The following is a 13,214-nucleotide window of genomic DNA, read 5'->3' on the forward strand; positions in this document are numbered from 1 at the left end:
TACCCAGGGCTTTTTTTCTGGGAAAAGAGGTGGTAGAACTCAGCGGCGGAACTCAAGACCGCACAATGATGTCACTTTGGGTCAGCTGGAACGGGGGGGGGGAGTTTTTTAAAGTTTAAATCGCCCTTGGTGAAAATGGTCACGTGGCCGGTGGCCCTGCCTCCTGATCGCCAGACAGAGGGAAGTTTAGATTGCCCTCCACGCTGCTTTGTCTGGAGATCAGAGGGAGGGGCCACCGGCCATGTGAGCATTTTTAAGAGGTGCCGGAACTCCGTTCCACCATGTTCCTGCTGAAAAAAAGCCCTGTGTGTACCCAAAAAAGCAGGAATATGATGGATGAGGGGAAGAGCTTGCCTTCTGGGAGATGCTGGTTAACCGAGCATTCTGGATAATCAAGTGCTGGATAACAAAGCTTTCACTGTATTATCCAATCCAATCCAATTTATTACAGCAAAAGCCAGCAATATAAAACAATACGATTACTGTATTATCTAAAATTCGTTCATACTTATATGGAACTCTGGGAATGGAACTGGAATATGACAGTCTCAGTTGCTATTTGTTTTTCTTGCAGGTTTCGTATAAACTGCTGAGAGCAGCTATGACACCTGCTCTCCAAGAGAAAGTAATGAAAGGTCCTGGTATCTGTTTATCCTCTTCAAAAGCTATGGAGTCCAATGAAACGCTGGGCATGGGAAATACCAAATCCATCAAAGAGAAGATAAAGGAGGATTCTGTTGCACAGATTACTTACTCAGTGCTGGGGTTTCCTACGCCACACTCCAACGTCCACGGCGATTTCTTTAATTTAAAGTGCTTTGGTTCCCAGTCTTCTAAACAATATCCCATATACAATAAACATCGTATGCAGAGGAACTTGGAAGAACAAAATCGTTACAAGATGAGAAATCCTTTATGTAACAGCACAAATACATGCTTCCATCAGCTTATTAATTCAGAATCCAGGGAGCCGATCCAAGGGGAAACTTTAGTAGAGGCAACGGCACAGAACTCTTCAGAAATGGGGGATCCATTGGAGCCATGTATAACCGGATCCAGTCATGCAGAAGAAAGGCGGCTCCATAACTGTAAATGGTACGGGAAGAATGGCTTTTTAAATAAAGCTTTATTTGTAAATACTGAGATGAAAGAAGGAAATGTATTCCATCAGTTTCATCCCGAAACCCTGGAAACAAAAATGGACTGCAGTCCCAGTAGTAAAGAACAGGAGTTGAATTTTCGCTTACTTCAGTGTGTAAACAAGCAGCAGGTTTTGCTTAGCCGTGCCAAAAGAACTCAGAAACATTTGCAGATACTCTTGGCAAAACATGTTGTCAAGCATTGTGACCAGCAGATGAAATGCTTTGTTAGACATCAGCTACGGAGAATAAAAGCTTTTCATAATTCAAACAGAACATCGGACGGCAGTTTTCATAGGCATGCTGAAATCAAAACACAAAACAATATTCTGAAGACAAATGTGAATAAACACCTACGGCATGATTTCACTGTTACCCCTAGTGAAATTAAGGTATTTGCATGCTCCGCCACTGGACTACTGTCTCAAGTGGAAGAGGATTTGGACTCTGAGGCCACTTGTAGCAGCTCCAGTGAAGAGGACGATGAGCAGATTTCCAGAAAAGCTGTAGCAGTGTAAGTGTTAAAGAATTTCCAAGTTTCTAAGCAGCAATCCTACTCACAGTTACACGTGCTAAAGTTCCAAGTAAATCAGTGGAATTTGGGTACCTGCAAGATTGAAGTTGTAAAGTATAAATGAAATGTAAGGCCAGGATCTGTGAGCTTTTTATTAAACTCACTTTTACCCAGTTGATAGAGTCACTGAGATAAGTTGATCATAATTAGGCAGGATTTGAGTTATTTACATGTTCATTATAGAGGAAGGCAGAATTTACAGTGCTCTTCTTATACTTAAATACACATTCATCAAAGTGATATTTAAGCAGCACTTCAGACCAAATTTTTATTGGAGAAATGCACTGCATAACTGAGTTTATAAAATACAAAAATAATAGCTTTAAAACACATTTTGGATTAATAAAGTAAAATACAACAAAAACTGGCACTGAGATGCCTCTCAAGAAATAAGAACTGGGGGAGGGAATAAGGTAAAAAATAATGGCCCTTTTGTTTGTCTCACCTGTATGGCATGGTGTGTAATAGAAGAATAAGTTTGCCTTTCCTTTTCAGTATATAAAGAGATATGAAATACTCAAATAATATATGAGTTGCTGTAAGACCCTGAAAATAGTGCCTAACTGCAACATTTTAATTGCAACACCATTGAGGATATTTATGTTCTTTGTTTTCAGCATGTGAGGCTATAATGAGTTTCTTGCTATGAATTGCCATTGTACCTTGCTTCAGAGTTTGCTAATACTCAGAATTTGAAGTGACATTCCTGGTAAATTAGATGCTCTGTTCGTTTAACAAGTGTTTGGTTAATTGCTTCAAAAATGAGGATACTACTATTAATAGTTTTTTAAAAACTTTCTTTAATATATTCTTAGATTAGGATGTTCCCAATTGAATGCAAGTCAGGAATAGGGTTCTTCTCGCTCAGGTTAACACAGCAGAGACAGATGTGTTCAAAACAACATCCATTCGTTAACAAGATACAGGGGTGGGAGGGAGCGACTGGTTTCACTACAAGGGAGCTCATGCACACTAGTTAACAAACACAACCTTGCAGGGCTCTGCCCCTTAACCAACTCGCACATATATCAGAAGTGGGGGAAGTTCCATTGGGGCGTATGCACTAACGACACTGCACGGATTTTATATTTGGATGAAAGTAACTGACTTGAATCTCCTGCTGTCTTTTGAGTGCGTACAGACAGTATGCTCTATATAGTACTTTATTTTACAACCGTTTAAAATTACTCTGCTCCTGCTAGATACAGCCTAGCCTTTTAAAAGCCTGCACAAACACAAAAGATATTGCTATAAAAACTCGGACTTCCGGTGTCTGGTGTGAGATTACAGACGCCTACGGCAGTGCTACGTTCCTAGGAGTTTTTGTTTTAGTAATTTTATCTAGTTTTTTATTATTTTATTTAGCCTAGCTCATCTAGTTTACTTTATTTAGTCTATTTGTCTTCTTTCTTTACCTTTTCCTCTTTTCCTTCACTTTTCTATCCCCTAAGTTTTATGGGGGTGTTATATTTCCGCTTTGTTGCTTTGTTGCTTTATTTATTTATTTACTCTATCATTAGCTATATCATTTAGATATTAGATATACTCTCATTAAACCTATTTTTATTAGCCATCCAACAGCAATAACGTTTTTCTCCACTCCCATCTCCTGTTAATCAGAAGTGGGAGGGCTGTATATAAACATTGGTTAGCTTCTCTGTTAACCTCTGTTAACCTCTTTGCTCCTTTTTTCCCTAGGCTTATATGCTTTATACATTTCTATTTTTGATTTTGAGTTGAGTTTATTTTGAGTTTGTAGTGTATTGCGTATTTACTAAGAGAGGAACTTTGGTACAAGTTCCTTCAAAGTCTCTCTCTTTGATTTTCTTTCTTTCTCCCTCATCCCCCCCCCTCCCCCATTAGGTGTGATTGTGATGAAGTGTAGTTTAGAGAGCTTTGGGGGAGTTTTGTGCTCCAGTTCATTATTTTCCAGGCCCTTCATGTTCTTTCTGTTTATTTTGAATTTGATTTTCTCCGGAAGAGCAGATAAAATTGGTTAGAGCCAGGGCTTTTTTTCAGGGGGAACGCGGGGGAACGGAGTTCCAGCACCTCTTGAAAATACTCAGCAATAGTGCTTGAAAATAATATGATTTCAAAGAATCCCGTATGTTTCTTCCTCATTTCCCTCTTGAGAGTTCTGCCACCTCTTTTCCCAGAAAAAAAAAACGCAGGTTAGAGCAGATAATAGCTCAGGAAGATAGACAGTAAGAATTGTCGACAGTAAGGAAAATCCCTGAGCAATTTAGGTTGTGTGATTAAGTAAGGGCTGCACTTAATGAAGAATGAGGCGTTATGGCGTCTGCTATGTCAGGGCTGTAGCCACCCTTCCTCACTTTGCTTTGTTGCATCTTAATTCACTCACAGCCTGCTCTGTTTTTAATTTGTTCATAATTTGTTTCTAATTTATTTTAACTTGAACTTAACTTGTTTTTAAACTTGTTTTAAATTTGTTTTAAGGTTGGGCCAGGGGTGGATATTTATTTATTCCTCTCTTAGCAGAGGGGCAGCAACATTAAAAACGTTATAAAAACTCCTAGCTCGTGGAGCCATATTTTCCATAGCCAAACATTTTAGGGGCTGAGCTCCACTAATCATGATATCAAAGTTTATTCTCACCCCATACTTTGGGGCTGTTCACCCCTCCCAGGCCAAAGAATTGTTTCTGCACTAAAGGAGATACTGCCATAGACAGGGCTCATTTCAAGGGGGAACGCGCCGGAACACAGTTCCAGCAGTTCCCCAAAGAGGTCACATGTCAGGTGGCCCTGCCTGTTTTGGCCTGGATTGGAGCCGAAACAGCCCAGATCGGACCTCTGACAGGTGGTGGATCACTCTTCCCCTCAGCAGTGGCCCGATCCTGACCATTTTGTGCCCCTTTTCAGCCATTTTCAGCTCCTTTTGCCATTTGGGACCCAATTTCGGGCCCGAATGGCCAGGATTGGGTCCAAAACGGCCAGAATAGGTGATGTCAGGGGGTGTGGCATATGCAAATCAGTTATACCAATGACACATTTCCGGTGATGGCAAGAGGCGTGGCATATGCTAATAAGTTCCTCCAGCACTTTTTCTACGAAATGACCGCTGGCCATAGACCTCTGCTGCAACACAGCAATCTGCACGTCCTCTCCTTTAGCATGGAGAGAAAGAAACTAGCTGAGAAGGTTTCTTTCGACCAGGCCAGCATGTCTCTCAGTAATCCCTTCCCAGATCACTAGTGCTGCTCCTTTCAGAGTTAGAAAGGGTAAATCAATGCACAGTAAACTGAAAGATGCTTGTAGCCCAACATCGGAAAGTCTGGTAGATATCCCAGCTCAGCCAGGGTCATGGACCTACTGCATCAAGCTTGTACTTCACTGTTCTTAGGAACAGTACAACCCAAAGTTAACACAGTGTTCCTGAGCTGGGCAGTCCCCAACCCATGATGAAGGGAACCTGCCTCAGAAGTCTCTGAAATCATGAACAGGAAGGTTGAAGGTTGGATTACTAACAACTGACTTAGCAGTTGTACAACAACACATAAATGTGTTGACTCGTGGTGCTCTTCAGGCCAGCAACATGCATAGGAAGCTTGCCCTCCTGAGCTGGTGCATGGAGCAGGTAGAACAGGCTGGAGGAGTAGATGCAGTTTGTGAAGCCCCAGTTCACTATTCCACTGTAAAGGACAGAACTGTGCTGAACTGAATGTCCAGCTAGAGCCATATGGGCAAACACTTGCCTAGACTCCTTGTTCAGCAAGACTAGTTCTGGGGCAGGGTTGCTTGAGCAGGTGATGGCAGTTTTGGAGGGGAGAGATCTCAATCCAGATTAAGCCTGGTTTTCAGAGAGAAATGGCCTTGGTCACCTTAATGATGATCCTTGCCAGAAGGGCGATGGGGACGGAGTACATCTCTTTGGAATCTTCTGGACCTTTCAAGTGGCTTTTAGTACCATTGACCTCGGTATCCTGGAGAGGCTGGCTGTGATGCGAGCAGTCCTAAGACTGATATATTAACACAGAAACTACCCAGTAGGATCATACTTACAGCAAGACAGTAAACAGTAGTAAAATGTATAGTCCTCCTTATCCCTTTACTAATGCATCTCTTTGAGACTACTTCCTTGCACTATAGTTCTTTCTGAATAAAAATCATTCTTGCATAATTCAGTTTTGCATAGTTTGCAGAAAGCCAGGAGCGTGGGAGTTTTCCTAACCTCTGTAAGTAGGCCATTCCATAAGGTGGAGGGCACCACAAACGATGAAAGATGGCACCTGCAGAAGGCCCTGTTCAGATGAGTGAAACCGCCATGGTGGAACATAAAGAGAGAGGCAGTCCCATAGATATGCCTGACCAACGCCATGAAGAGTTTTGTATATGATAGACAATTCCTTGAATTAAGCCTGGTAACTGATAGGTAGCCACAGTGCAGTGACTGCAGGGTGGGTGAAATATTCATTCCTCCCCTAGCTTCCAATAATAACTGAGCTGCAGCATTCTGCATCAACTAGAGTCTCCAGGTTAGCTTAGAAGGAAGACCTTTGTACAATGCATTACTGTAGTCAAGTTTCGATGTTACCATGGCATGGATCCACGAGGCAAGATGGGCCCTGTTGAGGTAGGGGACCATCTTCCAGGGTAGACTGCGTTTGTAGAAAGCCTTTTTTGCACCTGCCTTAGTTTGCTTTTTAGCAGTGGTTCTGGATCCAGTATAACCCCATGGCTCTTAACTGAGTCTGCACATCGAACTCCATTGAAAGTGGGAAGCACAAGGTAGTCAGGCAAAAAAAAAAAGTCCAGTTTGTATTACATAATAAAGGTGTAAACAGAAGCCCATGCTGCAGTTCTGCAGATGACCGATATTGATGTGTTTGTATAGAAAGCTGCAGAAGTGGAAGCACTCCTGGTTTCATGGGCAGTGATTGCTTCTGGTGGCTGCAAACCCTGGGACATTTTGAAAATACTGCCGTTGATTTGACTTAGTGACTTTCTTTCTCTTTGCCTCTGGATGATAAGCCACAAAGAGGCTGTGTGATTTATTGATGTATCTCATAAACACACGCAGACGAATGGTTTATAAGCGTGTGCGTTATTTGCCATCAAGTCCCTTCTGACTTACGGCAACCCTACGAATGAAAGACCTCCAAAACGTTCTATCATTAACAGCCAGATTTTGCAAACGGGAGGCTGTGGCTTCCTTCACTGAGTCGAGCCATCTCATTTTTGGGTCTTCCTCTTTTCCTGCTGCCTTCCACTTTTCCTAGCATTAATGTATTTTCCACTAAGTCTTGTCTTCTCATGATGTGACCAAAATAGAATAGTCTCAGTTTTGTCATTTTAGCTTCTAGGGAGAATTCAGGCCTGATTTGATCTAGAAACCACATGTTTGTCTTTTTGGCCATCCATTGTATCCGTAAAACTCTCCTCCAGCACCACATTTCAAATGAATCATCCTTCTTCTTGTCAGCTCTCTTTATGTCCAACTTTTATATCCGTACATAGTAGTGGGGAATACCATAGTGTGGATTATCTTGATCTTGGTCCCCAGAGAGACCTCCTTATCCTAAGGGATCTTCTAAATCTAAGAGCCGAAACAAACGAGACAAAATACCTAGATTCAACTCGTGTTCTCTTACCTAAAGGTTTGTCGGGAAGTGTAGGCGTCCTTGCAGCTTAAAGTTTAGCATTTACAGTGCAGGCGTCCTTGCAGCTTAAAGTTCACAGTGCAGGCGTCCTTGCAGCTTAAAGTTTAGCATTTACAGAGCAGCAGGGAGGGAAGTGCAGGCATGCGGCGCCTTTCCTCCCAATCTCAAGGTGCATCACAGCATTTTCCCTTCCCCTCACCCGGCCTGGCCCTGCAGAGCACACCTGGCTGTACCGGGAGACTTTAAGCTGCAAGGACCCCCCGCACTTTCCTCTCTGCTGCTCTGTAAATGCTAAACTTTAAGCTGCAAGGACACCTGCACTTCTCTCCCTGCTGCTCTGTAAATGCTAAACTTTAAGCTGCAAGGACGCCTACACTTCCCGACAAACCTTTAGGTAAGAGAACACGAGTTGAATCTAGGTATTTTGTCTCGTCTGTTTTGAGTCTCAGTCTCCTGGTTTCTTGGGTGCAGTCTCCCTTTAGGTTGATGATTGAGCCAAGGGATAGAAAATCATGAACCATTTCAGTTCCTTCTTTGTCTGCCTTAAAATTGTGTAATTCCTCAGTAATCATTACTTTTGTTTCCTTGACGTTCCGCTGTAATCCTGCTTTGGCATTTTCTCCTTTAACCTTCATCAGTAGCAGTTTCAAGTCTTCACTATTTTCTGCAAGTAGTTATTTAAAAAAATAATCTATCAGTGCAGCATTTTCAATTGGATTTTTTTTCTCGTGGGCTGGAATCCAGTTACCATTAGGAGGCTATAGTAGAAAGGCAGAAACGGAACCGTGAGGAAGCATGTTGCAGTTTGCAGCCTATGATATGAAGAATCCCTTTGTTTAACGGTTAGAGGCAGAAACTACATTATTTTAGTGTGTCATTTTAATCCACAGGAGCTGAACTTAGTGGAAGTTTGCATCTTCAGAAATGTGTGTGACAAAGCAAATTCTAGGCTGGAGTCCTCACTTCTTAAATTTTAATGAACTGTTTTGCAAGTAGAGTTTCAGAATTCCCTGTATAAGGCCAGTTTATTTTCTATATATGTCACAGTGTTTGTTGTTGAAGCTTGCTTGCAATGGCCTTCCCGCCCTCAAGATAAATTATTTGAAGAGACCCAGATGTTTTGAAAGCAAGATGATCTCTAACCAGTAATGTGGCACACCATTTACCAGATCTTTATTCATAGTGTTTGATGTTCAGTTAAGAATGTCTCCACTAACATGTTTTTTTATGCCATGGATATGAAATAGCTACCTGACATACTTTTCCAAATGTGTAATCATTACATCTAATTCTAAGCAAAGCCCTAGAGTGTGAAAGAAAAAATCCATACAATGAGGTGAGGGCAGATAGGAAAATTTTCTATGGACCTGTGGGAAGGCCCAAGTTTACAGAAAAATCTGAAATCTTGAAAGAGGGTGCCCCCCCCCATTATAATGCAGTCTCTATGGGTTTAAGGAATTAATGCCCAAAAAAAACTTTGTGAGATCACATTTCCAAGATCTCAGTGGCCATTTTGGGGGGTTGTTAGACAACTGCACCAGTATACTGAAGACTTCCAAGTGTTTATCTCTTTCAGTCTGGGGGAGGGGTGGTTTGAAAAAGATGGAAGAAAAGGAAGGAAATAGGGAAGAGGGAGAGTAAAAAGAGAAGCTGAAAGGGGGAGAGCACAGGAAAAGGTGAGTGGATGGTAGGGTTGCCAACTCAGGGTTGAGAAATTCCTGGAGATTTGGGGGCATTACCTGGGGAAGGTGGTGGTACGGGAGGGGAGGGACCTCACCGGGTTGTAATGCGATACATTCCACTGTCCAAAACAGCCTTCTTCTCCAGGGGAACTGTTCCCTGTAGTCGGGAGATCAGTTGTAATTTGAGGACATCTCCAGTCCCCACCTGGAAAATGGCAACCCTAGTGGGTAGAAAGAAGAGAAGGATGCAGGCAGAGGCTGCCAAGGGGTGGGGTGGGGGGAATAGTGTAGGGAATGGAAATGATACTGAGGGAATGAGATGCCCCCATGAGCTCTTGTGGCTCCCCTCTTGTCATTTTCTTTTACATGTTATTGGATGGATATTCTGCGTTTCATCAGTCTGTATTGCAGTGTTCACTCTTAAACATTACTCATTTCTCAAGTTATACAAGAATACCGTGTTTTTAGCAAGGTATTTGTAGTCTTCATTTTACTTGTTGGATTTCACATTAAAAATGGGAATTGCTAGGGACTTGTGATTGGGTAGGATTAACAAGAATTGATAAAGAGATTTTTGGTCATGCTAGAGAGAAGACATTAACATGCTCCAGTTTTAACTAATCCCAGTGATTCTGTTTTAAGTTATTTGAAGTAAAAAATGGACCTTGTTACAACTGACTGGGGGCAAGTGTAGAGTATATTACTTAGAGGGGAAACATATATGCTGTTTATAGATGAGGTACTGATGAATCATCTGAGTTCCATACTAGATTTGCTTGAATACCAGTATCCAGGTAGAATATTGAGGTTGCCTTTGTGAAGGTGGGTGCCATCTTTTTGTTGGCTAATCAGAGTTATGTTTTCTTTCCAGTAATTATAGATCTGACTGGCAGTGGCTGGTGGACAGAGCTAAAATTGGCTGCCGTTGGACATGGCTTCAAGCTCAGATTTCGGAGATAGAGTACAAAATTCAACAACTCACTGACCTTCATAGACAGATCCGTGCCACTAAGGTATTGTCATTGAGTAAGGGGAGGGGATCCTTACTACAGCTCTCATTCTGTGTAGCTTCCCACATGCAGGTTGCAAATGCAAGTCCTTGGCATGGCCTTTTGAGTGGTCAAAGGGAACTTACTCCTCCCTTTCTCACCAGTGGAAGTTCCGGTTGGATCCAACCCAATATTTTACCTGTATTCCACGGTTTCTGGTTTCTAAACAAAATTTATTATCTAACATTTGCAAAGGTAAGTATGATACTATTCCAAGACATAGTGAGGTAGAATTCCTGGATTACTGGGGTTGAATGTAGGGAACAAGTTCTAAAGTACTTGTTTGCTGGGGAACCCTGGACAGGTCACTGTCTCCTGGCATAACATGCCTTACTGCTCGGAAGAAAGGTGGAATCCATTATTTATTGTCCAAAATGCTTGTCTGCAGGCCTCTGGTGTAAGTGTATTGACCAAGCAAATAAATAGGGCAGTTTTTTTCAAACTCTTATCATGACCAATTTCCTAAAATCTTGGGGGAGACTTTGGATCTCCTGAAGTGTAAAACAACAACAACAACATAATTTGACTGGTGGGCTGATGATCATGACTAGTTGCAGTGGCTTCTTTTTGCCATGGCAGAAAAATGCCCATCAAAAACAGAATTTTCTTCTAATAGAATCTGAGTCAAGGCAGCATGCAGTTTCTCAGGTGGTAAAATCTTGAACTTTTGAGAACTTTACACTGAGGGATATGGGCCTAGGTTCAAGGTTTCAGTCCTTTTTATGGCTAATGCAATAGGGCCAAACTAGACATGGGGATTTACTCATGGCCCCCAGAGGGATGCTGCTGGCATTTTAAAGTGATTTAAAAATACCACAAAGTCCCAGTCCTGACTGGAGATGTAGCACAACAAGCTGAGGTACTATTGTCCCCTCCCACATACCTTATCAAGTGCCAAAAAGCCCCTGTCACAGCACTTGAAAAGCTGTCACAGCACTTGTGGCTGTCACAGCACTTGAAAAGGAGTGGAAAGGAACAAGAGTGCTGCACTGCTGGCCCTCACGTTTTTAAACATCATTTTTAAATGGTAGCGGCACCCTCGTGGCCACCACGCCATCACATTTCATTTGGCTTGTAAGTGCTTTAATAACGATGTCTTGTTTGAGTAACAGTTATCCCAGCCAGTAATAATTTATGCTATTTACATATTAACAAAATAAGAATGTTGCTTTCACAGCATTTGGATACAGGCCAGGTGTACCGGAAATGAGCAGTTTTCGTTCCGTCTGAGATGAAAAAAAATGATTTGATTGATTGAACTTTTATCCCACCCTCCCGCAAGCTGGCTCAGGGCAGGTCACAACATCAATCCATAATACAAAAGAGAAAAACATGCATAAATATAAATAAAATACATCCAGTTGCACTACGAATAGAAAAACCAAATCATTCCAGATTGTGTATGCTCTGTAGAGTGGAAGGCCGGTTTCCAAATGGACTTGTGTTAAATTATTTGTAGATCTGATGTTTTACTCCTATTAAAAAGAAAATATATGCTTTTGAAACATACAGAAAAAGCTCCAGATACAGTGACTGGATGATGGTTGTGAGATCTTCTTTTTCTTCACCCCATCATGGTCAGAATCTGATATCCAAAATAGGCTTAGATACACCTTTAATCCCATTTACCATTGCTGGACATAATGTTGAACCATGGGTAATGGAAATTTAGAGAATTTGAACACAAAAGGGGAGAGATGGGGAAGGGGGAGTGCAATTCTTTAGCTTGCTCCTGATCAGTATAGTTGTTTGTGCAACATGGATGTATATCACTGTAATTAAATTATATGGTTGAAATAAAATGTCCAGGGTAAAGATTGCATGCTATATTATGGTACTTGGTTGGACAGTTACAGTACTGTTAGTTTCTTGTGAAAAATGAATGCCACACTATAATTTAGATGACATTATTTACCTGTTGTCTACACACAAATTACACTTAGAGCTCTTACAATAAAATCCTAAGCAGAGTTACTCCAGTCTAAGTCCATTGATTTCAGTGGTCTTAGACTGGAGCAACTCTGCTCAGGATATCACTGTTAGTTGCTTATTAAAGTTTTTCAGGAAGCTTAGGCAGTATACTCTGAGGACTACAGTTGATTTAGGCAAGTTGCTGACTTAGGCAAGTCAATTTGTTGTTTTTAACTGTGTTCAGTTGCTGTTGTCTAGGGGATGGTGATCTTAGAAGAATTTCCAACTCCAAAGGACATCCTGAAGAAGCAAACACAATTGACAGATGAAGAAGCTTTATTACACACCACAGGGAATTCTCAAGCCCCTCTTGAAAGGCAGGATGCTTGGCTAGAAAATGATTTTGAAATGTCACCAAGCAGTCCAACTCTGCTTCTCCAAAACATAGAGAAACAGGTATTCAAGGGGGAACGGGATTTTAAATGGAATTTGAAAACAGCTTGCATTACATTTGTAACATAAGTACTAATTCATCAATATAAAAATAATGTTCATTTCTGCGAGCAAGGTCAACGTAAACTGCAATAGAGAGAACCTGCTGCTGTTTTGTTCACTTTCAAAAAAGTAAATGTTACTGTGGTTTTCCTAAGTATGTGTAATGGTGATATTGTGTACAAAGGGAAGAGCTGGTTCAAATACCTCCTTGTGAAACTTACTTGGGGGCTGTTGAGGCTCTTTCTCACTATACTTTGCTGGGTGTTCTCAGGATAAAATGAAATAACCTTCATGATTACTGCCATGAGTTTGTTTATGTAATGCCATTTATAGTCCGCCTTACTCATTGAGACTCAAGGCGGATTACACGGGGCGAGAGTAGAAATTCTGTTATCCAGTCATGAAGATTGGAGGTTGCCAGTTAATCCACTATGCTGGATATTTGGGTTTATTGCTCTGCTCTGCCCCCTACCTGTAGGAGTCTGCAGTGATCAAACCCCACCCCATTGGGAGGGCCATGGTAGCAGACTGTATTCCTAGCAGGGACTCACCCATGCACCTCCCCCAAGTTATGGAGCAGTCTGTGCAGCAGACAGACAAATGGGGCAGCTGCCCAGGAGCCCTGTGGCGTAGCTGGCTCCCAATAGCTTGCTGTAGGCTGAAGAGGAAGGATTGCAGAGGGGCAGCCATGTTCACATGTCGCAAAATTAAACAAAAATCCAGTGGTCCCTGAAGACTAACTTT

General features: G+C 41.8%; 1 protein-coding gene across 1 annotated transcript in view; it reads left to right on the top strand.

Moving 5' to 3' along the window:
* Positions 1-580: 580 nt before the first annotated feature.
* KANSL1L (KAT8 regulatory NSL complex subunit 1 like) overlaps positions 581-13,214 on the top strand; it is a 55,387-nt gene continuing 42,753 nt past the window's right edge. The window contains exons 1-3 of the mRNA XM_054972871.1: positions 581-1,653; positions 9,887-10,028; positions 12,234-12,431. Of these exons, the coding sequence (XP_054828846.1) occupies positions 602-1,653; positions 9,887-10,028; positions 12,234-12,431 (1,392 nt within the window). The 5' untranslated portion in view covers positions 581-601. The remainder of the gene's footprint in view (positions 1,654-9,886; positions 10,029-12,233; positions 12,432-13,214) is intronic.

This window comes from Eublepharis macularius, chromosome 2, assembly GCF_028583425.1.
Source record: "Eublepharis macularius isolate TG4126 chromosome 2, MPM_Emac_v1.0, whole genome shotgun sequence".
Classification (NCBI taxonomy): Eukaryota; Metazoa; Chordata; class Lepidosauria; order Squamata; family Eublepharidae; genus Eublepharis; species Eublepharis macularius.